Here is a 24,555-nt window from a genome sequence, read left to right as displayed (position 1 = left end):
AGGAGACAGCTTGCCCTTTAGCCTAGGGTAAAAACACAGGTTTAAATGCTATCGTGGAACCTCTCAACTGAGGAATGAAAAGCCACAAGCACACAAGCCTGCCTCAGAGAAGCCAGAGGGTGTTTTTTAGAAGTGCCTAAAAGGTCTGTGAAGAAGCACAGAGTGATCCCATTAGAAAAAGGCAGTGAGCACAGAGACGCTCTTTATCAGAGCGCTACACTTTAAAACGGAGCACAACAACTATGTTTGTTGAACCCCTCCCGCAAGATCCATGCTGAACTTAGTAAAACAGGCCTGAATGAAAAGAGAAGATTGTTTAAACAAAGCCATGACCATCTCTCAAAGTGGTAAAGAAAATTTTCCTCTTCCAATTACCAATTTCCTCCCAAAAAGCCCACGGTGAACACAGCATAAGTTTTCAGTTGTTTCTGTGTTTTAGATGTTTTATATCTTAATCTTTATGGAGTTTCACACTGTATATACGAGACCCGAATTGTTGTAGTACCTCGCTTGGAGAAGCGTTATCCATCACCACGTGAATCAGTCGAGGATCCACCGACTTTATTTCACCACTCTAATTTTTATGCAGACAGATATTGAAGAGGTAGGAGGAAGAAAAGAGGTTAGTTTTTAATTCAGAATATATAGTATCAACGTAAGAGACACTTAAACACAGGGTTACTCTGCAGCCCCCCTCCCATTTTCTTTCTGTCCCACTACCTTAATAATATTACACCTTTCCAGTTTACCTTCTATCCTTTTGCTCCTTCTCTATTTCAAAAACTTTCAGATTTGATTGCTACCACTGTTTCCTTGCATATTTGTTCCACTGAGTGTCTCCAGAGGCATTCATCACATTCTGGAACGAAGCACACCAGCTTGTGCTAACTATCCTCATTAGCGTCTCCATAAAAGTAACCTGGTCTAGTGGAAGGTGTCCCTGCCCATGGCAGGGGGTGGAACTAGATGATCTTTAAGGTCCCCTCCAACCCAAACCATTCTATGACTCTACGAAAGGGAGTGATGAATACCCAACCTCTGCAACTGCACCTGGAGGTTACCTTTTGAGATACACAGTAAGTTGCGTGCTTCCTAGCATGTATCTGCTGAAAACATATACTCCACAATTTCAGTGCCTCTCCAAAGTACTGTATTTATTTACCACAGTAGCACACTTTTTTCCTGTGCACCAGCAATTAATCCATTAGTCAGAGTGCAGGATCACTGCATGTGTACACAAGATTTACTGGGCATGTTCAGTGCGTTCGTTCTGCACATGAATTTTACCGCATATCGAAAAGGCTACGGGGACAAGGGCCTGGGACATAGGACAGGACCCAAAAACCCGAGAAGAGTGCTGCTGCTACAGCAATTTACACACAGCACCACAGACGTGTTCCTATCTGGTCCTGGAAATGGAAGCCATTGAGCGGGCTGCTGTAGACTGAACTGTCAGACCACACTTAAAATACAAACCAGACAACTCCAGCAGTGCACAGATGCTCTGTGCTGTTTACAACACTCACCAGGTTTACTGATAGGAACAGGGCAAAAGTAAAGAGCCTAATCTAAAATACATCAATCAATTTTGTTTAGACTAAGACTTTGTTGTCTATTCTACATTTGTTTCAAACCTCTTGTACCGCTGTCAGGTAGCAGCCGAGAGAAGGCACAGGGAGACCACACCGTAACAGACCCAGAAAGTTCTGCACATCAGCACCCTCTTCCATCCAGAAAGCCACTTCCAGTATTTTTTGATACAGCACTCATTTTCAAAGAAGTTCTGATAGCTTCTTTTATAGAAATGGGCTACGTATCATCATTTATTGTGGAAAGTCATCATAACAAAACAAAATTTAAAAAATCTGTGAATCACAGCATGGATAATGACACATCTTTTAAATCAAATAACAAAGAACCAAAAGTACAAGTTTTGGTGAAGCTGTCATTCTCCATGAGATATTGAGGAATGGTATTTTAGGAACACCAAAGCAGCGTTTCGTATTTTTACCTCAGTCACAGACACCTCCATAAGACGAGTCATTGGGTCTTGATGACTCACAACACCACAGAGCCAGCTATTTTCATTCTCTGGTTGGTACACCTTAACTCTTTGGCCTTGGACATTGTAAGGACCTGGAAAAGAAGGACTTTCAGCACATTTTCCAGCCAAGCTTTCTGTCATACTAGTTCAGAGTCACACAATAAAATAAAAAAAAAAAAAGAGTTCTTCTGGCTTGAAGTGTCACCTTTCAGGTGGAAAGAAACTAAAATGCGAGGGCTTCTGCTGCAAATCCTGCATAAGCCAAGCATTCTATTGTAAAAATTCAATAAGCCGTCACTGCTGTAACTCAAAGCTATTGTAAAGACAAAATTAATGGAGTTTACAAGTAAAAAAAGAATGCGAAAGATCAAAATAAACTCACTCCTTTCACAAAATCAAGCTAGACAGGGGCTCCCTGCTAATTAAAACCTTTTGCTTTCTAATCTACAAGTCACTAATTATGAAGCATCAACCCAGGGGACAGTCATAGCATTCTGACTCAGTCCAGATGTATCAAATCCCAGAATAAACTGCATGCAGTTCAGAACAGAAGCATGTATTTGTAACCACGGAAAATTTAATATAACTGCACAAATATCCAGTGTCTCTAAATCAATCTTAGTTCTTTGACATGGGTAAGGGATCATCTACAGAAAGGTTTCCTCTGACCCTGCCATCGCCCTCCACGTCAGCATGCAGAGCTTTCCTCCTACCCTAATTCTAGGCAAAAACCCCCTTAATATTAGGTCACCAAAATGCACACGATCCAACAGCCTATATTGGATACAACCACAACTAGGCGCTTAAGAAGGCGGCTCCCAACTCAGCAATTCTGAAGCTACTTGCTCACGTAAGAAGTATTGTCCTCATAGCGTTTTTATCAATAAACATTTTATTTAACTGAAAGGCACCAAATCCCCAATGAAGAATTACATTGTCCTTCAAATGTAATACAGTGGCCTACATCAAGGGTGGCCACCTGGCCCATGACCTCAAACTCTGGGTAGAAAATCTTTTTAGCACTTGAACTCTCTTGAACTCTCACTACTCCACTCTGACAACAAAAACTGAAATCAGGCTTAACCCTAATACACAATCCAGACAACAATTAAGGTATTAACTCTATGCTGAGCAGCCACAGCCATGCTACAACTTAAACAATTTATGTATTAATTATCAAAATGCCAAAATTTGAATTTGACATAACAAGGTGGTTTGTTGGTGTGTTTTTTTTTTTTAAAGATCATCAACTACAGAGAAATTTCACTCCTAAGTTTCGAGAATTACAGAACAGAACCATACAACAGGACTACAATTTTAAAAATTCAAAACTATAACTTGAAATAAGAGAAGCTGTAAACACATGGACGTTATCAATAATATGTTGTCCTACTTTAACTACATCTTCAGTGATCATATTTCTGGTTTTATCTCAGCAACTGCTCACCTGTATCTATGACAAAACAACACTTCTTTGTAAAGAACTTGCAAAACAATACAGAAAATTCACCTTCCAAATCAACCAGTAACAGATACTATTACACTTCTCCTTCATAAATCCCAGCATAGTCTAACTCTTCCATGACAAAGTAGTTCTGAGAGAGAAATGGTCTCACCTCTACTAAATATCTCCTGAAGCTTCTGGTCACTGATCAATGCATTGACAGATTCTCTTAGTGAAGGCTGTTCCTGCAGAATCTGATTTTGACTCTCTGTTCCCATCTGCCGAAAATAAACAGTTTTAACATAAGTATAGTCTTTTAAGGTAATAGAATCATTAGTTTCTAAAGGGACAGCTCTTCTTGGACTGCTCTCAGAGACTGACAATCCAAAAAAAAGTAAAATTAAGAAAACACTGCTGAACATGCAAGGAGGAAAAAAAGGACTAGCTAAGCAAAAGCTGTTGCAAAACTTCCATTGCAATTATCAGCTACACAATGCTTAACAGCTTGCTCTCCAACTGACCAATATGGAGAGGAACTAGGACTTTTCCAATACAGATGCAGGTTAGCGTAAGCATCTGGAAGAGCAGGGAAACAAACATAAATACATGACAGGGCAGCGAAAGGAGGAAGACAAGACTATGTAGGTGGAACGGCAAAAAAAAAAAAAAAAAAAGTAATCTGACAAACAGAGCACAAAGTTAAATTTGCGCTTTAACTGAACACAGTTCAAATACCTGAAACAAGCGCAATCCACTGGCATCAGACAGGAAACGTAAATGTCTGTCCAGAAGAAACTCCACTGGCACCACAGAGCCTAAACCCAGCTTATCTACTAGAGGAGTGAAGGTCTGTGATGAAAAACAAAAACCAAAGGTTATAAAAGTGACTGTACACACATCCAGGCCAACAACAGTTGTTTTCACATACTATTTAAGTATCACAACGAATAAAAAGTTTCCTTTCTCAAGTTGCACCACCCAGTGTCTGAGTTTTAATGCAAATTATTACACTTTATGTCTAAGCCAATAACTTTTGCAAGCATGGCATAGGAATTACAGAAAATTGTCTCCACTGCTTCACTGGAACTTAGAGCTGAAAACACCTTTTGTGGTATTTGTTTTTTCTTCTGATGCTCAGATTAAAAAAACGCTTTGGTTAATGGTTCAAACTATTCTATATATTTCAGTTATAGCCTCCTGAAAGGAGCATTTTCATTCCCATACAGAAGTCAGGTGTAATTTATAGGCATACTACTAAAGAGGAGCTTTTTTTGCTAGTGTTTTATGCAAAACTGAAGTTCGTAACAAGTGTACTATTGATATTCAAGCTGCAGGATAAATCACTAAAAATACCTAGTAGAATCAGAATTATAACCTTATAACGTAATCTGCTGATGGAAGAGAAAGCTGCCAACCACTGGAGTCTCTGGAACGTGTTATCTGTCTCACACTTACATGATTTTAACACACAAGTATTCATGACATTTTTCCCTTAACAGCTATTACCGTTTGTTCACACTCCATTACCCTGCACACGAGAGTATTAATATAAAATTTATTTTCTCAGTTTATGTAAAACTATCTCCTAAAAGTGAACATGACTACAAGAAAGAGATGAGGAAGGATGAATACACATGCATAAGTGATATATGTCAAGAAAAAACCCAAACCCAAAATCACTCCCTCAAAAAACCCAACCATCCACTTCGTAATGCTAAATATCTGGCTTCCCAGAATTGTCTACATTGTACTATGTATGCTGGTGCTTTGGCTAATTCCCATCCAGTTATTTGGGTAGGCCTCCAGTCCTCAGTGAAAGCTTGACTAGTCATGTGGCTGTCCAGAGTACAGGGGATGGAAACATTTTTTTCAGCAAGATATAGCTTGAGTTACAGTAAAAATACTCTGGGATCTTAGTGGACCCATATTTGCTTCTAACAGTTTTCTAACAGGTTCTGACACAACTCGTTACACAGTCAGCACGCCGACTATGGTAACACCCCCAAATCACTCAGATATCAAGACACTTGGGAATCACCTGAAAGAAACTGATCCTGCATAAACACAGTTTCCGAGACGAAATTAAACTGCAGGGGCAGGGGGAAATCTCGAGCGTGTTCAATAGGGTGCCTCTATTACAGACCCATGTTATGTTCTACTTGTCAAGCACACAAGACTAAACAACAATTAGTGTGATGTATGTGTTTTCCTACACCTCTGCTGCAGGTCACTTGAGCATGTTTATAACCCTCCTTGTCTGCCCTTATTTTCGCCACAGTGCCCTGTATGATATACAAGCCTCATGTTTCACAGAAGAGTTGATGTAAACCTCTGAGGATGAGAGAAGATTTCGGCCAAATACTCACCAGCGCAGGCCACTGTGCCGGGGAGACTCGAGTCCCCTGAAGCGTAACGGGATCACTTCGAGGTGCCCAAACCAACGATCCTTCCAGCAACAACACTATAACTTCTTCAGCATGGACTTTCACCCAGGCGTGTTGCTTCCAGTTACAACCATCGAATTCCACAAAGATCTGATAAAAAAAAAATAAATTAGAAGGCATTTCAGCTCTTTTCAGACACTGATTAAAAAAAATGGATTCCTACAATCCCTATGGATAAGGAGACAGTTTTAGTAGAAAAATCAGGGTAAGTATGGTAATGATAACACTGAGAACATCACATCTACATAGCTATCAAACATTACAAAAGAAACAGGAATCAAATTCACAGCAATTACTAACCTATGAAAAATCATTTATTCCCAAACACATACCACTGGCTCCAAATGCTGCACTTGCCCATACAAAATTGAAGATCTGAAAATCGTTTATCCCAAAATACAGCTGATGATCCAATGCAAGACTCTTTTACATCGGAATTTTTTAGAGAATTGAGACACAATTCTTTGGCACTTCAACAGGCAGTCTGTATCAGTATGGTTAACTGACATTCACAGAATTAAATCCTTCAGGATTTGTGCCAGGAAAGTTTGTGTTTGTGAAATCCAGTCTCAATCAGAAGTTTTGCGTTGCCTTGTACATTAGTAAACTCCCTGAACAAAGTGCGAGTATTTTGGATGGCATGAAATTATCCAGAAATACCCACTCACTAGATTTTTCATTGCCCTACTTCCAAGCACGACAATATAAACCACATTACAATTCTATATCACTGTTCTGAGATACCATCCTCTTTTTTTCTATCACAAAGGACAAATGTTAAAGTCATATGAAATTACATGGCAAGAATGCTAAGAACAGGAACACAGGTTACAAGTCTCATTCCACTTCCTAACAACTAGGGCTATTAAATGGTAAAATACAGTCACATTCCAATCTTCCATCTACAGAACTTATATCCTACACAAATATAATCAAACGTTTCAGACGACCAGCAAGAAATTCCTCATCAGCTAAGAAACACCTTAAGCTGGACAGTCAAAACCCAGTTTTGTAATGATTACAAGATCCCTGTGGGTAACAGGGTACTAACCAGAGACAGACAGCCCTCTGCTTTAGCAGTGACCCTCGTTGAAGGGTATTAGAGACCACTCATGCACTCCTCCCCCAGACTGAAAAGCTCAGACTCCAGGGGAGAGGGAGAGAACATGAAGCAACTCTCCTGATGAATTCTCGAACTCCATTACTGCTCAAGCGGCCCTGCAGAGAAAGACTGGACCTTTCAAGATATCCCTCCTTCAATTCAACACATTTCAGCAAAATAGCAGAAACTGTACTGAACACCTTTTCCGAATGCGACATAAAGAGAGGTCTGTCACGTAAGAATAACAAAACGGAATTATTTTTTTATGTGTACAGTATTAGCGAGGTAAACATCTTGTTATGATTCTTTTATCATAAAGGTTATATGAAAAAAGGCTGTCAAAAAGAACTATCAGAACAATGCTGACTTTGGAATACATGCATTTTAGCAAGATATTTAAGAATTTGATGAAAAGGAGGGGAGATTTTATAAATAACTACAAAGACAGGACCCCTCACTAGCATGTCCCCTTAAACTAGATGGCAAGGATCACTAAAGGCAGACAAAATTCAAACAAGCCATGAAGTGCAGCTTACCACTCTGGCCCAAATAAATAAGGATACCTATTAGGTTTATGTTTAATTTATTACTTCACACAAGACATAAACAACTGAATTTGCCTTCTGACACACATGAAGTAAGACTATAAGGAAATTTCTTTCAGTCTTAGCCCATAAGACACCTCACATTTCTATGAATCATCATAAATTGATGAGGTGGAATAGCTGTACTTTTTAGCTCCAAATTTAATATAATACTCCCTGGTTTATAAAAAAAAAAAAAGAAAGAAAGAAAAAGACAAAAGAAAAAAACTGAAATAAATACCCTGTGATGAACCTCAAGATGACTATTCCACATTTAAGAGGCTCCCTAAATATTCTGACAAATACTGTGTACTCATCACATACAAAGCAGCAGCAATGCCGTCTGTAACGTGCCAGCAGAGGTTACAGCCAGAGCCCTCTCAATCACCTACTAAAGGTCCAGGGAGGTCCCTGCTGACTGGCAGCCAGCCGGCGTAATTCCAATTTACTAGAAAGGCACGAGGGGAGACCTGGGGAACTACAGACCTGTTAGTCTAACCTCAGCGCCTGGAGAAATTATGAAAATCACACAGGGTGCTATTAAAAGACATTTAAAGGACAACGCAATCATTGGACAACATGGATTCACTAAGGTAAAGTCCTGTTTAATTTAATCTCCTTCTATGACATGACAAGACCTCCCACCCAGTGGATGAAGGCAAGGCAGTGGATGTAGTTTTTCTGGACTTTAATAAGGCTTTATATACTGCCCTTCACAGCATCCTTGTGGGCAAGTTGTCCAACTGCAAGATAAGCGGGTTCACAGTGCGCTGCACGAAGAACCGGCAGGGGTCCGAGGACTGCAGTGAATATGGCTACAGCTGGCCAGCGACCAGTGACCAGCGGCGTTCCTCAGGGCTCAGTCCTAGGGCCAGAGCTGTCTGATATCCATGATCTGGGTGCAGGAGTGGAACGCGCCATTAGCGATGATACCAAACGAGCAGGTTCTGCTAACTCTCTCAAGGGACAAGGGGCCTTGCAGAGGGATGTAGATAGATCAGAGCATTGGGCAATCAGCAGTGCCATGAAATGTAACCAGAACAAACGCCGGATTCCACCCCTGGGAAGAAGTAACGTCGGACCCAAGTACAAGCTGGGAGGGGAGCGGCTGGAGAGCAGCCCTGCAGAGGGGGACCTGGGGGTGATGGTGGGCAGAGCTCAGCAGGAGTCAGCAGTGTCCTCTGGCACCAAGAGGGCAAACCCCAGCTGGGGGGAGGCATCAAACAGCATGACCAGATGGTCCAGAGAGAGGATGGTCCCGTTGTGCTCAGTGCTGGGGCAGCCTCGCCTGGAGCTCTTTGGGCAGCTCTGGGATCCACCACTGGAGAAGGATGAGAAGGTCCTCGAATGGGAACAGAGGAGAGCAACCAAGTTGGTAAAGGGCTGGAAGGCTCATCCTCTGGGGAGCGGCTGAGGACTCTGGGTTGGTCTTGTTTGGAGAGAACGAGGCTGAGGGTCCACCTCATTGCTCTGCAGCTTCCTGAGGAGGGACATGGAGAGGGTGGTGCTGAGCTCTTCTCCTGAGATCCAGGGACAGGACGCCTGGAAATGGTTCAAAGCTGCATCAGGGGAGGTTCAGACTGGACATGAGGAAGCATTTCTTTACCAAGAAGGTGGTCAAATGGAACAGGCTTCCTGGAGAGGTGGTCGATGCCCCGAGCCTGTCAGTGTTTACACGGCATTTGGACAATGCCCTTAATAACATGCTTTAACTTTTGGTTGGCCCTTAAGCGGTCAGGCAGTGGTCTAGATGGTCGTTGTAGGCCCCTTTCAACTGAACTACTCTATCATCACTTAACTCGGAAAACAGACCTTATAGTTTTCCTTTCTAAAACCCCAAACCCATGAACTGGGTCAAAAAGAGACAAAAGCCTCACAACATTATTATATTAAGATCATCTCTCTCCCCTGCAAAACAGAGTAGTCATGGCAAGTTTGTTTTACACACTTTATGTTCAATGTTCAATATTCAGGTTTTTTCCATCTTCGTATAATCAACACAAGCAATAGAATCCTGCCAAACTTTGACTTACAACCATTAAAAAAAGGTGTTACTACTTTTAAGTCAATACCCAAGAGAGTATTTTCTTATACACAGATATGCAGGGCAGCTGTTCCAGATCCAAGCAACGCCACACATGATACTGTCAGTAGTTTCCAACAGATCACACAACAACAAAAAGGATGAAAGGCTCAATATACACAGCAACATTCTCAGTTTCTGTTTCCAGAGTCTGTGATAGAAATCATGTTGTGTACTGGCAGCACAAAAAGCAGAAGCTGAGTTGCACAGCACATCGAGTGTTTGTATAGAAACCACTTTGTGTTACTACAGAAAATAACTACAGTACATTCATGAACTGATGTCCAATATGCTTAGACTCTATGAGAAAAACACTACAGGAATCCTGAAAGAGATGCCTAAAGCAAGGAAAGTAAGGACAGATGAGACAGACTTGAGAGTGAACTTCCCTTTGACATTTAAAGTGGCAAACAAAAATATTCTACTTCTGTTGAAAAACCCAGAAGCCTTAAGCAAGGCAGCTGCATTATAACTGAGTTCTCTGGGTTGTTTTTTTTCTTATCTTGACTTGAAAACTGTGTAGTTCCGAGTCAAGAGGAAAACATCCATATGCTAAAGCTCTGCCTACATCAGAATAAATTACCCTTCAAATGTATCAGCGACCCTACAACCCATAGGGTCACATCTACCAACAATATATTCTGCTGACCCTTCGAACTCTGCTCACAATCAGTTTAGACAAGCCATTGATAAGAACAGCAATGGTGTTTTGTTAATACCATTGCCTTTGAACAGCAGTATTGATGACAGCAACTAGATATGCAATTAGTGCAGATACGTCTGTATCACACTAAAAAATATAATGCTGCTGCTTAGACAAAAATACACCTGCAGGACTTCCCAAGTTCTCCTACAGGGAAAAACACGTTCCCTAAGCAATATCTAATTGCAAACAGTAGATTTTTATGCTTTGGTGGTTTGGGTTTTTTTAATCTACAAAATCAGGTGGGTTTTTTTTTCCCCAATGCATACAACTGGAGGGTGCAATACACACCTTTAATTCTCCCCTTCTCCCCTTTTATTTTTTTGCCTGTCACAATAAAAAGCGACACTAGAAAGCAGAGCTGTTGCTCTGCTTTATTTGATATACAAAGACAGCCTGAAGCGTTTTTCCAGAAGACACATTCTTCTCTAGCTATTACCCCAACATTCAGGCCTTAAAACACTATAGAGTATAGTCTGGTTCAAATGGAATTTCCCCTGAAGTTTTCCAACATCAGTTCCACTACAAAAGCAGCAACAATAGGAAGACCTTAGTGTAGATAAGACAGATATATTGGTCTTTTTCATCACGTGACACACAGGCTCTAAACATGGCTTATAATAGAAAAAATACTGCAGCTTATTGCATTAGAATTTGCACAAAGGTCTAATGTTGATGCCATCTATGAAAAACATAAAATCTTTACATTTTCACGTTTTATATGTTAGAAAAAGCAGAAGATGGCAAAAAAATCCAAGTTCAAAAATATCCCTTAAAATAAATTTTACCTAGTTTTGAAAGGAAGGATGGTCCATCAGTTGCTAGAGAGTAGCCAGAGACCCAGGTTCAACTCCCTGCTTCCTCAGAGGCTTCCTGCATGACCTTGACCTTTAGTCTCACTGGCTGAGTTTCCCCATCTGTAAATTGGAATAATAGTACTTATGCCCAGAAAGGAGGCACTGGTAGGAATCTGTTGCAGACTACCAAGTAAAACTGGGTAACAAGTTGGTCCACGACCTCTTATTCATGATTCAGAAAGAACTACGATGTCATCGTGTGGGAGAGGGAAGAAGAGAAGGTAGATACTGAGATTTCAACTTGGGAGACATAGCCGAGATCTCATGCAGCTAGTACCACCATTAAATGAGATAAAAAAAAAAAAAACTACAGTAGTTTTCTAACAATTTTCTAATGCAATCAAAGTATTATTTTAGAATCCATTATGTGAGACAAAGATAATGTATACACTGATGCTTAGAAAACTTTTAGCTTCCAATCTAGTTATCGTGCTTCAAACTTTCTTACAAGCAAAGGCAAAAAAATGCAATCTGAAATATACATATACATACACTAGGTGTTTTACAGCAGCTGATTCCCAAAGCCAGGAAAATTAGGAAAAAAAAACTAAAGAGAAAAATCTTCCTCTGAAATAATTTGTGTTGAACCAGACAAAAAGTAGATTTCATCACATAACCAAGAAAATACAGTTATTAAACAAAACAATTATGCTTAAAGGCTGATACTGATTAAGACACTATATATTTAGTGAAGACACTAAATATATTACTAAAATTAAAAAATATACATAGTTTTTATATTTCCTTGGCACTTTGCTATAACGCATAACGATAATTAAGCAAAACAATCAAAAACACTTTTGACGGGATCTAGGGCAGAAACAGAATTAAACCAGCAGGAACTAGCGATATCATAACTCTACTAAAGCCATTCACTCATGGAGTAGCGAGCTGCTAATAAATGGCCACAAATATTTATCGTAAGTGTGACTGAAGATGAGCTTTGGTATCATGTGAGTCAACACTCAATGTGTACAGTAATCTACAACAGCACTTAACGATTTCTAATAAAGATGAACATGTTTATGAATCAATGGTTCCCAGGGAACAGTAATCTTTTTTTGCAAGAGCTTAATAAAATACCTGCCTTCATGTACTTTAGAATTTTTAGAAAACCTTTCAACTATTTCAACAGTTAAGGAGCCAGTTATAAAAAAGGACGAGGAATTAATCTGATTACTAGCCTCAGTGTGGTTCCGGCCAAAATAGAGAGGACAGCATGAAAATGAAAACAAAACTATAAAAATGACAGGTCTATCTCAAATCTGATTTGATAAAATTATTATTTTGTTGAACAATCAAGCTTTTCTTATTTTTTCTTTACTTCTGTAAAATATTACTGTCATACTGTACTAAATACACACAAAAGTAGGAGTTAAACACAAAACCTGTGAGTCCCTCTGCAGCCCATGTAGGACCCCACGCTGGAGCAGGGGGATGCCCAAAGGAGGCTGTGACCCTGTGGAGAGCCCACGCTGGAGTAGGGAAGAGCGTGAAGAGTCCTCCCTGAGGAGGAAGGAGTGCCGGGACAGCGCGTGATGGACCGACCACAACCCCCATTCCCGTCCCCTTGCGTTGCTCAAGGCAGGAGGGAGAGAAATGGGGAGTGAAGTTGAGCCCAGGAAGAAGGAAGGGGTAAGGGGTGGGGAATGTGTTTTAAGATTTAGTTTTTATTTCTCATCACCCTACTCTGATTGGATAGGTAATAAATTAATTTTCCCCAAGTTAAGTGTGCGTTGCCTGTGACAGTAATTGCTGAGTGATCCTGTCCTTTTCTCGAGCCATGGGCCTTTTGTTGTATTTTCTCTCCCCATCCAGCCGAGGAGGGGAGTGAGAGAGCGGCTTTGGTGGGCACCCAGCGTCCAGGCAGGGTCAATCCGCCACAGTGGCTCAAAAAGGTATGTACCTTACCCTCCAAAAGGGTAAGCAGGTAGGAAAGGAAGAATGACAAAGTGCCATAGCAAACAGAATCTACCACAGCGCTCTGTCCACAACCTTCATTACCACAGGTATGATCGTGCGAGCCATCCGGTTTGGTTCAGTCCACACTACCTCACCCTCGTAACAAGGTATTACTCAAAACCAATGTACAATTTTGTTCACAACACAAGGTGAAGCACAAGCAGATCTGCACTGAGCCTGGAACTCCAGAGACTCCACTTAATACAATCCAAACGTAAAAGGGGTGGCCTCCCCACTTCTGCCCCCTCCCCGTGAGATTCAGTCACCATGCAAACTGGGGCATGCGTTGAAGCAAAACAGTTCTCCAAAACTGAAAATTTAGAAAGTCGTCAAGTAGCTTTATTCTCCTGATACACTGCAAGTAACAAATACATGCATTTATAATTCTGTGTGCGAAGTATCTTTAAGATGTTACTTTCCAAACAGCACTTTGAGAAAATGCTGGAGATTCTTTCTAGATGGTTTATGTAGTTAACATTTTTGAAATTTAGATAGGTAAAAGCCCTTAGACCAGCTTAGCTGAAGATCAGATCCCACTCCAGCAGCTGGCTGTCACCGAGAGCAGCAGGACACGGCCTCACCACTGTCACCACAGTCCCACCGCCCACACCACAGCCTGTACCTTTAGCAAACACACAGAAACTGAGCACACACAAGGAAGGGTCCATTTCCTGCCATCGTCCTCCGTGCTGCTTGCTTAAGGGTCCAATGAAGCAACAATGCACAAGAGATAGGAAGGGCAATTAATTATCTTTTTTTTTTTTTCACAGTAGCTAGCCACTATATTGACTCAATAACAACATCAGACCAAACTCTTCCGCTGAAGTCCTCATCAAGTTTTTTCTTACACATTAGGAGCAGGAACATAAACTACTGGACTATTCTCTCTCCCACATGCTGCACTGCTTTTTTCCACTTTATGCAGCAAGACTCATACTGTCGAGCTGCTGAATGCTTCCAGATAGGAGCTGATTTGGATAGTTATGATTTACTCCAAAAAACAAAGAGACGATGCCAGGAATCTCTCTCAGATAACAAGTGCTATCCAAGTCACATTTAGAATCTAGCAGGAACCTCGCTGCCCTGTGGCTCACGGTCAACACGAGTCTATCAAGCCAGCTGAATCAGAAACCTCAGCCTGTGCTTGTTAGACACAGTACCACTTCATGCACACTGTATCAAGCCATGTATGTAAAATCCCTCCCACTCTGAAATGAATCCAGTAATTGTGGTGTATTTTACAGCAGGCAGAGCCAAATATGCTAATCACTCTGCTTTGCTTTTTAAGAGGAATTTATTTCAGAAAATGTTTGCGTTCCTACAGAAACTTCCTGCCATTGGAGACCTCCTTGCTGTGCAGCCAGAGACAGACTATCTTTTGAAGCAGCACCAGCCCATTTTGAACACTAAGAACTCTTTCACCGCTGCCCAGACCTATCCTTAAAAAGTGACACCTTTTCCCCTTAATTTATACTAAAATTAATAGTTCTGAATTTTCTCTGCTATTAGTAACTCTACATACTTGAGCTATTGGAAAGTGTGAGTTTCATAGAATAAATTTGTTTTGGAAACATGTACATGTTTTTGTCAAATAGTGTGCTTTTTCTTGCTATTTCTTCTAAAATGCATCCTTACCCGATGTCTGCCTGCATCCCAATCAAAGTATCATAAAAAACAACTTCAGTGAAACAATAGCAAGACAATCCTTTTTGACTGTTTCTTTCTGCAGCTATTTGGACTATAGAGATGATGATTATCTTGTTTCACAAAACAAATCACCTAGAAATCCAAGCAGGCTGTTCCTAATCCCAAGTATTCCACAGCCTGGCAAGAAAAGGATGAGGACCTCCAGGTCAGAACTCTGAAGGAAAAGCAACACCTTAAATTGCAGGTTTGATACCCTGACTTTTTAAACAATTTAAAATTGGTAGCTGTATAATTGGCAAGCGGCAAATACAACACCTGTATAAGACAAAGAATAAACGAACCTGGTAACTCTTAGTCTATTGAGACAATACTAGTGGCTTGCCAAATACTAGCATAAGTTTCAGGTGTGGGCTGGGGGAGGGGGCTGCAAAAAAATGAATGGCAACAAATGGAAGGAGTGAAAAGTGAAAGAAAGTTTTAACTACACATCTTGCATATGAGATGAAGGACTTTCTCTTACTGTATCCAAAGCATTAAATGGCACTGCATTAAAAATGAGTAAGAGTGGGATTAACAAAAGTCTAAGAGGAATGGTAAAATCAGGATTAAAATGATTTGTTTTAAAATGGCAAGTATTGGAGCAGAAGAATTATTATTGCCACATAATTATTAATGTCACTGATAAAGCTGGCATAAAATTTCTTTCGACACATTTCTAGCCTCAAGTCTAATGGTACCTTATGCAGACCAGAGAAGAATCTGAGGAGCTTTTGGAAGTTCTTACAGTCACAGCCTCTAAAAATTTACTATTCCAATTGCTAATTCTGGTTTGCCTCACTCTTTTTCCTTTGCTTTCCAAGTTTGGCATCTTCCTTGAAAAAACATCAGTGATAAAGTAGTAGTACATCTCATTTTTGCTGAGTTTTATAGATTAAATTGGATAAAGTAAAAAATTTATTTTAAGTTATTGGATGATAGACCACATGACCACAGTTAAACTCAATCTCAAAGAACAGCTTTAACCTGGAGGTTATTGCCAAATTCTCAATAATCTGAAAATAAGAAAGCAAAGGTGTTCTTCTCAAGTAGAAAAGTATGCTATTTTTTAGAAGAATGTCAAAGAAACTGTCAGCCTCTCTCCAAAATCACCCACTTCAATGTCATTTAGCATACTGAGCAACTCTAACAAATGAAACTTATCTCTGAATACAGTTATTAATGTCAAAATGAACTAGGTGGACATCAACAAAACCATTGCTTTTTGGAGGAAATTCAGAAAGATGGCAGAAGGTCTGCTAAGCATGCAAAAACTGCAAAGAAAACTTGACTATACAAGAAAACCTCCCCATCTTTCTTTGTGTTTTGCCAGTGGCATGTCACCATCTAGAGTAGGTGGGACACTGAAAAGGGACTCCTTTTCAGCACCACCTCAGAAGAGCACCATCACTTATCAATGAGAACAAGACAGAAGTAGTAAGATTTTTTCCAATGACAGATAAGCTTGCAATATCAAGTGTTTCAAATTAAAACATACTTAGAAACTACAAAAGAAAATAAATCTGCCACTGATTGAGAAGTTGCATACCTTAGTTAGCGCATTTAATCAAAAGGAGGTAGCACCGGCGACTTCACAGGGAAAGCAGGAAGCATTGCGCAAGAAACTGGAGTCACAAGCACAGGGACCTCAGGACACTAACTATGTGTAGGTAAAACTGAGTTTTGTTTTGGTCCTGTAATCAGCAGTTGAAACGGGAAGCATTAAGACTACTTAAAGAGCACTCTAACATCACCGAGAGAAGTTACTGTATGAGTAAATGTATTTTACAACCACATTAGAAATCTATTCAACTACGAAATGCAAACATGATACACAAGCTTTCATTACATAGGCTACGTCTTCTTGAAAAGAGATTTCTCCAAACGTTTCTGTAAGAACATGATGTGGCTATATAGAAATATTTTTGAAGCCACCAACAGCTTAGAAGTTGGGTTAAAAAGTGGGCTCTGTAAAGACCTCAAGTACATGGTGACAACACAGAGAAGTCAAAATACGTGCATGGAAAAGCCCTAGAAATGTGAACAATGACAACACAGACTTTGAAGTAGAATGGTCAGTCTAATTAATAATCAAGGAATTCACTGAAGCACAGAACAAGATCGGCCAAAGGAAAATAGCCACTCAGTACACAGAACTTGCCCAAGGAATATGTATATACAAACTACATGCAGAAGACTGTTTTCCTACAGGAAAAAATAAAAAAAAAAAGAAAAAAGAATGTCTTGTACCTTTAGAAGTTAAAAATACAAAACAGGTTTCTTGAAGCAGTTGCTTGGTTATAACAGTGGCTTACCTTTTTCATCCAAAACATTTAGGAAATGGGCTGCCACCAAAGCAGAGAGATGTAACACAGTAATAACTCAAGACAAAAACCCCAAGTAACTTTGTCATAATCACTTGCATTTCAAACAGAAGTTGCTCCATATCCACAAGTCCCTGTGTTTTCACTTCCTACAAAATAATCAGTCTTCCACTTGAAACTTGACAGAATAAAGCATGCAACTGCTAGTATTCCACAGGAATTCCTGCATCAGGCACTGCCCTGCATCACACTGAGAAACATAAACAAACGAAAGAAACCTTTCAAATTTCTAGTATATGCACTGATACCTCCACTGAAAACTGAGAAAACATCTTAGGATGGATATTAAAGAAACCTGAATTTCTACAGCCATTTGAATGACACCCAGCTGCCAACCTGTAGCCCAGAACCCTTACAGGTTACAGCACTGTACTACTGTCATTACAAAGATTCTGTCTTTTGGATTTATTTGAAGTGTGACACATGCAACCACCTTAGAGAAAAACATACCAACAAACGTGTCAAGACAGGGACCTAAATTATGACTATATGTACTAGTATATTTGCTAAATTTTACTCTATTTGCACAGCTCTTACTGAGTCTACTGCTTTCTGCAGCCATAACTAAAAATTCAGCTAAATGAAGTGATGGTATATTCACCAAACAGACTGTAAAACATAAGGTTTCTACTTTCCCAGCTTATGGCATTTTATTTGGTAAAAAGCAAGCCATGTACATACCATGTCAACACTGTCCACCCAAGAAAATAAACTGCCAAAGGAAAAATCTGCTATGTTTTGACAATGACGGGGAAAAAAAAAAAAATCTAAGGTCTTGCCAAAGTACATGTTATTTTTCTAGCTTTTTTCCTTGTTTCTGTTGTTAGACTTCAACACTAGAAAACAATATTCAAAAAGGTCAAAACAAATAATTTTGATGAAATCTCTAAATCTCTTGTGCCTGTAATTCGAACGTTCAACTTCTTCAAAGGCAAACAGTTTGATCTGCAAACGCAAACACTTCCAAGGAGCTTCCTGCAGACAGACTTTGCCAGCACACAGTAACCTTCCAGCTGTCACTTGCAAAAGCTGGATCTGAATACTCCTATGAATTTAACATGCAAGAACACTACAATTTTTTTTATCGCTTATATCAGTATAAATAAAACTTGTAGATGCAATTACCACTAAATATAAAGAAGATGAGTTAACTCTAGTAAGAGATTCCTTGAATATACATTTTAAGCAGTAAGCCCACTTGAGCAGCAATTTTCTGAAGTCAAATAACCATGGTTCACTAAGTCTGAACTAGGGAATATGAAATCCTTGATTCTGCTGCAACAAACACCATGCAGGAGGAGGAAGAGACCGACCCTCCAGAGTCAGTCCAATATTTACAAATCAGTGATCTCTACAGAGCATCCACCACCAGATAAGCAAAAACTTACAGCCCTTCACTGGTGCAAACATACAGCAGTCATGCTGTGTGTGGTTTTGCTGCTAAGCATCATTTAAAACTCCCACCTTGCAGCCTGTTGCTGGAAGGTTAACAATTTTGATTGCTTCCACAGCTGTGTCAGGACATCCACATCCGATCAGCACAAGAGAGGACAGGGCAGAGAGGGGACTAGGAGGGCCTTCCACCTTGTCCAGTACAGCTCTTTCAGTGACACAAATGTAAAATACCCAGACTGCTGTATAAAGGCAGCGTTTCTCTACCTTAGAAGCTTACCTTCTCAATCTAGAGCTTCCATATTTCTACCTAGACTCCCCCAAACATATTTATTTTGTGCAAGTCTGATAGGTTTAAAATGTATTGAAATTACTGCACACGTGCAGATCAACATAGCATGCGTTTGACAGCGTGATGCTTTCTAAAATATCAGAAACACTGCATGAATGCCACATAGGCCCAGTGAGCCTTCAAAGTGGGCATTTCCATAATCCCCAGAAATAAAGCAGTTCAAGTGAAACTCCTGCACGTGTACAGTAATTACTACCCGGTCAAGAAATTATAACAAGTGTCTTCAAATAAGGAAAAGGGGAGGAAAAAAAAAAGACAGGAACTTGGTGTGCATTGTTTAACAGAAACATGGAAGACAGGAGGGTGAGACAGTACCCGGCTGACACGGAATCAGGGAGTGCTGTGTAAGGACAACTCTGCAAAGGGCTTCACCAAATGCATGCAGGCGAATAAGCCTCTATTGCACGTTGCCACACAAATTTTGCTACTGTTATTTCTCTATAACCTGTATTTTGGAGGAACAGCCCTTCACCTCCCAGGCTCATCGCCAGCCCCAGTAACACCACTGCCAAGACCAGTCCTCCCAGTTCCTTCCACAGCCACCGTCCGCCCTGCCCCTCGCTGTCTGCTGATCAGGGAAGACTCCTGAGCTGGGGTCTCCACCTCACTCCTCACCTATAACATAATAATCAGGACACCACCTCAGATCTGCCAGGAGGCTTTTGAGGGTCCTCTACTGCAGTTACACTGCCAAAGAAGCCAAGACCCTTTTTTTAATAAAACATGTAAACTTATACTTACTAAAGCTTCAAATGCAGATGTATTCCACTCCCCTCGTATCACCTCTGGTGCTTGCATTTCAGTAGCACAAATGATTATAGAATCCCTCATGATCCCATTAAGCCCCGAGAAAAGTAATCACTGGAGCCACAGAAGACATTGCTCACCATATGAATGCAAATTTTCAGTGAGGATGCCTGTCTGTCACACATGGGAAGACAGAAAGGCTATCAGGATAAACAGCTGTGGCATAACAAGGATTTGTAATGTTTTGTAGCTAGGCCACCAATAAAGTATCACAGAATAAGTGGAGAAAATGTACATCCACTACTTTTGCAGTCAGCTCTCCTTCGAAGAACTGCCTTTTACTTCCAGTGCAAGTCAAAATTGAAAAGAAAAAATGATCATCATCCTGTTTGTTCTTAAACATCTCTTTTACAATAAGAAGCATGAAAGAGAGGCCTCCTGGTCTTACCAACATTCCTCCAGCCCAGTGTTCTACCCTCAACAGCAGCAACAGGAGACATGAGCCAGTCAAAGCCTAGACCCCTTTCTGTGGTCCGTCCCCCTCATATTCTCTTTCACTATGCAAATGCACACAAGCACCTTGCTGACAGGAATATGGCCACCTCTGCAGGACAGGAGGAAATGAAGACGAGCACAGTGGCACAGACATCCTGGATTCATACAACCCCAGCTTGTTGTGAACCTTCCCACCACTTCCACAGAGTTCCAGTTTCAGCTCCCTGTCTGAAAACTCCTCTTTCCATATCTGTTCCAGTTTGAAAGCCTCTACAAACTCCCCACTCGGCTCCAATCAGAGAATTGAAATTCTGCAGCAGACACAAATGCACAGCTGGCAGGAACCTCTGCACAGCCTATCCCAAACAGACAGTATACGCTCTTTTTCCCACATTCTTCTCAACTGTCAAGATGACTTTGAAGTAGCATCTGAAAACTGTTTGAGAGCACGTAAATCTAAATCCAGCCTTGCAGGGTTCCAGCATCCCCCATCTACTACACACAGTCTCCAGACAGGAAGATATTCTTTTCCAGTGTGACCTAGTTAGAAAACTAATTGAAACACCCTGATAGTTATGGTTAACTCAAACAGCTCTGATACTTGCAAAGTAAATTAAGCTCATTCTACAACTCAGATAATTTCTAAATATCAACTTTATTAAATGAAATCCCTTATGAATAAGATACTTTAGACCACTACATGTTTTCATTAAGATGTATAATGTACATATCATCTACAAGTGAAAAATGTCTTCAGAATACATTCAATTATATGTGCAGATTACTGTAAGAAAGATAGAAACTCAGACATAAAAAAAACTTGTGTGAGAGATATTTTACTATCCATAAAGGGAAAACAAAACAAAACCAACCCAACCCAATTCTTTCTCTACCATCTACCACAAGCATATGTGGATTATTCCAAAACAGTCCTATTCAAAACACTTTGTGTCCTAGGCCTTCCAACTTCCAGGGTATTTTTATGGCTCATCTATGCGTTAAAATAGTCATCTCTCACACTCTTGTTTTCCACTTAAGCAAAAGCAGTTCTGTCCTGCGTATGACACATTGAGATATTTCACCATTAACATGTAACATGTCCTTTTATGATATTAGGACAAAACTGAGCTGAAGTTTGACAGGTCTTTTATGATTCTGTCCTAACAAAGGTTTTGAGAAAAAGGGTAAGATCTGTTTCTAGTTAGAAGAGGCAAAGCTGTTTTCTAATAGCAGCACAGTTTTTCCTCTGGATTTCTTCTGGGTGCTCTGGAGAGGGCACAACTAGAACTGACCATAACCATAGTTAGATTATTTCACATTTTATCAAAGTAAGAATATTTAAGAGCTACTCTCTGTAACCAAATTTACACAGAGAAAAAAAAAAAACCAAAACCTTTTCAGAGGCTTTACCCCACCAGATAAAGCAACAGTTTCCTAAAATTCCAATACGGGGGGGGGGGGGGGGCAGAAATAATAAAAGCAAGCTATTTCAGCTGCTTTCTGAAGTGCTTTAAGTTCTACACTTCTTGGCCATTCCTGAGTTTTCTGCCTTGGAAAGGCAGACTACAGTTTTGTATTTCTAAAAGCCCAATGTGAAACTATGGGCTAGTAAGTGAAACCATCCTTACAGGAAAACACGAGAAAGCACAGACTTCAATAACCCAAAGAGTAGAATAGGTTTTTTTTCCTAGTCTTTTTCAGACCTAGTCCACACTATTACTTTACCTCAGATGAGTATTTCCTAAACTGTGGTTGACTGCTTGGTGCCAACTCACCGCTTCTTCTGGCAGAATGAGTTTAGAAAGATGACTTATTTTTCTGATAGTACATCGTTATCATTGTCAAAGCAGTGTTCATTATGCATGGAAGGTACCATGGCAACACTAAATATTCCACATTACAGAACTCTGAAAAAACTTGAGCATTTTACACAGTTCACATTTAAAAGTTCTTGTGCAGATTTGGAGAATATGCTGTTTAGAGAGAGCTGCATCACTGGTACTGTGCTAAGGGGAAGGTTACTGATGAAAGGAACTGGAGTGAGAACTGCAGTGCTGAACGAAGGTAATGAATTCACACACCAAAAAAACCCTATTCTTCCCACACTATCAAGCACAGAAGTTGATTTTTGTTTTGTTAGGGTACTTTAACAGGTGTCACATGGTTGGACAGCAATGACTAACCAGGAAACAAGTAACTAGCTTCTACTGGACAGAGACCCACAAAAAAAAAAGCGCACAACACTCCACCAGTCCTTCCACCAAAACAGTAGTAAGACCAGGCACACCAAAAGTTTGCTACATCATAGGCGTATTTGGGATGGATGATTCCGTAATGCAAGAGCACTGATGGTACATATGTCAAATGCAGCCTGCTACAAGACTAGTTCTCCAGACCAAGTCTTAGTGAGCCCCTATATATCTTCACAGTTCAGAGTCTCAAACACTTATCCCATTTTCCTTTTGAAGATCCCCCTTCTGCATGCTCTTTTTTTTCCTCCACCTGAAACAAATGCGGGAGCAGCTAGAGTTCATCACCACAGCTCTCAACTGCAGATACAGGGTTTGGAAAACTAAAATCAGCATACTACTTCCTACCGACAGCCCTAGTTGTGGTTCTAAAAAAGGCCAAAGAAAGTGGCATGATTGTAGGAAGTCAAGGAAACTTCCCAAAGTTGGAATTCTGCAAAGAAGCCCAAAGAACTTATCATAACAACAACAATTTTTTAAAAAGGCAATCATAAAAAGAACTAACAAAATTATTCACAAACACAGAACCTTACTCCCCACAGGTAACATGGGTCATGTTAACAGCTGCCGCTCTCAGAGCATGCCATCAGCTCTCCAAAGCACGCCATTGCTTACAGCGAATAGTCACAGAACTGAGCCATGCAAAGAGAAGCAGCACAAGTATCTTTTAACAGCTCTTTTTAAGATCTCCACCCAAGCCCCTCAGTGAGCTATACTAGAAATAAACCAGACAAATGCTAAAGAGTCTTTAAACACGTTACAGGAATCACAAATTCCTACAGCAGGAAATAAAATCTAAGACAGAATGAAATCGATAAACCCTGCTCCAAACTACGCCTTCAGAAGAGGGGTGTCATTTGGGCTGACCAGCGCCGTCCCGCAACCCCCCACCCGCAAGGTCCACACAGACCCATCGGCACCGGAGAGCAGAAACCTCCCAGGCGCCTTCGTTCCCCAGCCGGGTCGCTCCCAACCCCCGCACAGCGGCTGCGGGCGCTCCCCGCCTCGGGGCGGCCCCTGCCCTGCCGTCCGCCAGGGCTGCTCCGCCGCCGCAGGCCGGGCCCGCCGCTCCTGGCCCCGTAGCCCGCCCCGGCCGGCAGCAGGCCGCGCGTCCCGAGAAGGCCGCCCGCCCGGGGAAGGCGGTGCACCGGCCCCAGCGCCTCGACCGCAGCGCAGCACCGCCCGGCCCCAGCCCCGGCCCGCTCCGGCGGCGGGAGGCCGCGGCACACGCCGGAGGCCCGGCTCGCGGCGTCCCCGCCCGCGACCACCCGCCGCCCCCAGCCCACCCCCCCTCCACTGCCGGGGCCTCACCGCCAGGTCCTGGGGCACGGCTCCGCTCATGGCCCGCACCGTGCCGCTCCGCCAGGCCCGGGAGGGCAGCGCAGGCCCTGGCTCCGGCCCCGCCGCCTCGCCCTCACCCGGCCCCGCCGCCAGTAGCAGCAGGAGCCGCTTCCCCACGGGGGAGGCCGCCGCGTCCGCCATCCCCGACGGGCAGGAGCCGCCTCCGCCGCCGGCCCAAGCCCACCGGTCGCCGCCGCCCCAAGACACCGAGCAAGCGACTGCCCCGCGCTGGGCCTCCGCGCACCGCCCGCCCCGATCCCGGCATGCACCTCGCCCGCGCGCCCCCCTCCCCGCCCCCCCCTGCTTCCTCTGCCCCACACTGCCCCGCGCGCGCGGCGGCCGCGCGAGGCTCTGAGGGGCGGCGGCGGGACGGGCTGGCGGCGGCCGCGGAGGGAGCCGGGCCAGTCGCGCAGCGGAGGGGCCGCCGGGAGGCACAGGCCCCGCGGCGGAGCCGGGCCGCCGGGAGGAGCCGTAGCAGGCGGCCTTCCTGCCGCAAGGGCCTCTCGTTATCGCCAAGATCAAAACCCGAAATTATCACAGAAATTAGGGAGCTTTTAACCTAAATTTCGAGGTAAACACTCACAAAATCAGTACAGTAACAGGCTGATACGTGGGATCTGAGTTGGGGTTTTGAGTATTTCAGATTGGCAGGAGTAAATCCCGCTGGCCCCAGAGTAACAGCAGCCCGT

At 42.0% G+C, this 24,555-nt stretch overlaps 1 protein-coding gene across 1 annotated transcript in view; it reads right to left on the bottom strand.

The window, feature by feature from the left end:
- KDM3B (lysine demethylase 3B) overlaps positions 1 to 24,007 on the bottom strand; it is a 58,918-nt gene extending 34,911 nt beyond the window's left edge. The window contains exons 1-6 of the mRNA XM_074155567.1: positions 23,837 to 24,007; positions 5,855 to 6,022; positions 4,224 to 4,337; positions 3,661 to 3,766; positions 2,012 to 2,136; positions 506 to 574 (exon numbers count right to left, since the gene is read on the bottom strand). Of these exons, the coding sequence (XP_074011668.1) occupies positions 506 to 574; positions 2,012 to 2,136; positions 3,661 to 3,766; positions 4,224 to 4,337; positions 5,855 to 6,022; positions 23,837 to 24,007 (753 nt within the window). The remainder of the gene's footprint in view (positions 1 to 505; positions 575 to 2,011; positions 2,137 to 3,660; positions 3,767 to 4,223; positions 4,338 to 5,854; positions 6,023 to 23,836) is intronic.
- Positions 24,008 to 24,555: the final 548 nt, after the last annotated feature.

This window comes from Numenius arquata, chromosome 11, assembly GCF_964106895.1.
Source record: "Numenius arquata chromosome 11, bNumArq3.hap1.1, whole genome shotgun sequence".
Classification (NCBI taxonomy): Eukaryota; Metazoa; Chordata; class Aves; order Charadriiformes; family Scolopacidae; genus Numenius; species Numenius arquata.
The sequence above is the reverse complement of the archived record's forward strand: the minus strand, read 5'-3'. Positions and strand labels throughout refer to the sequence as shown.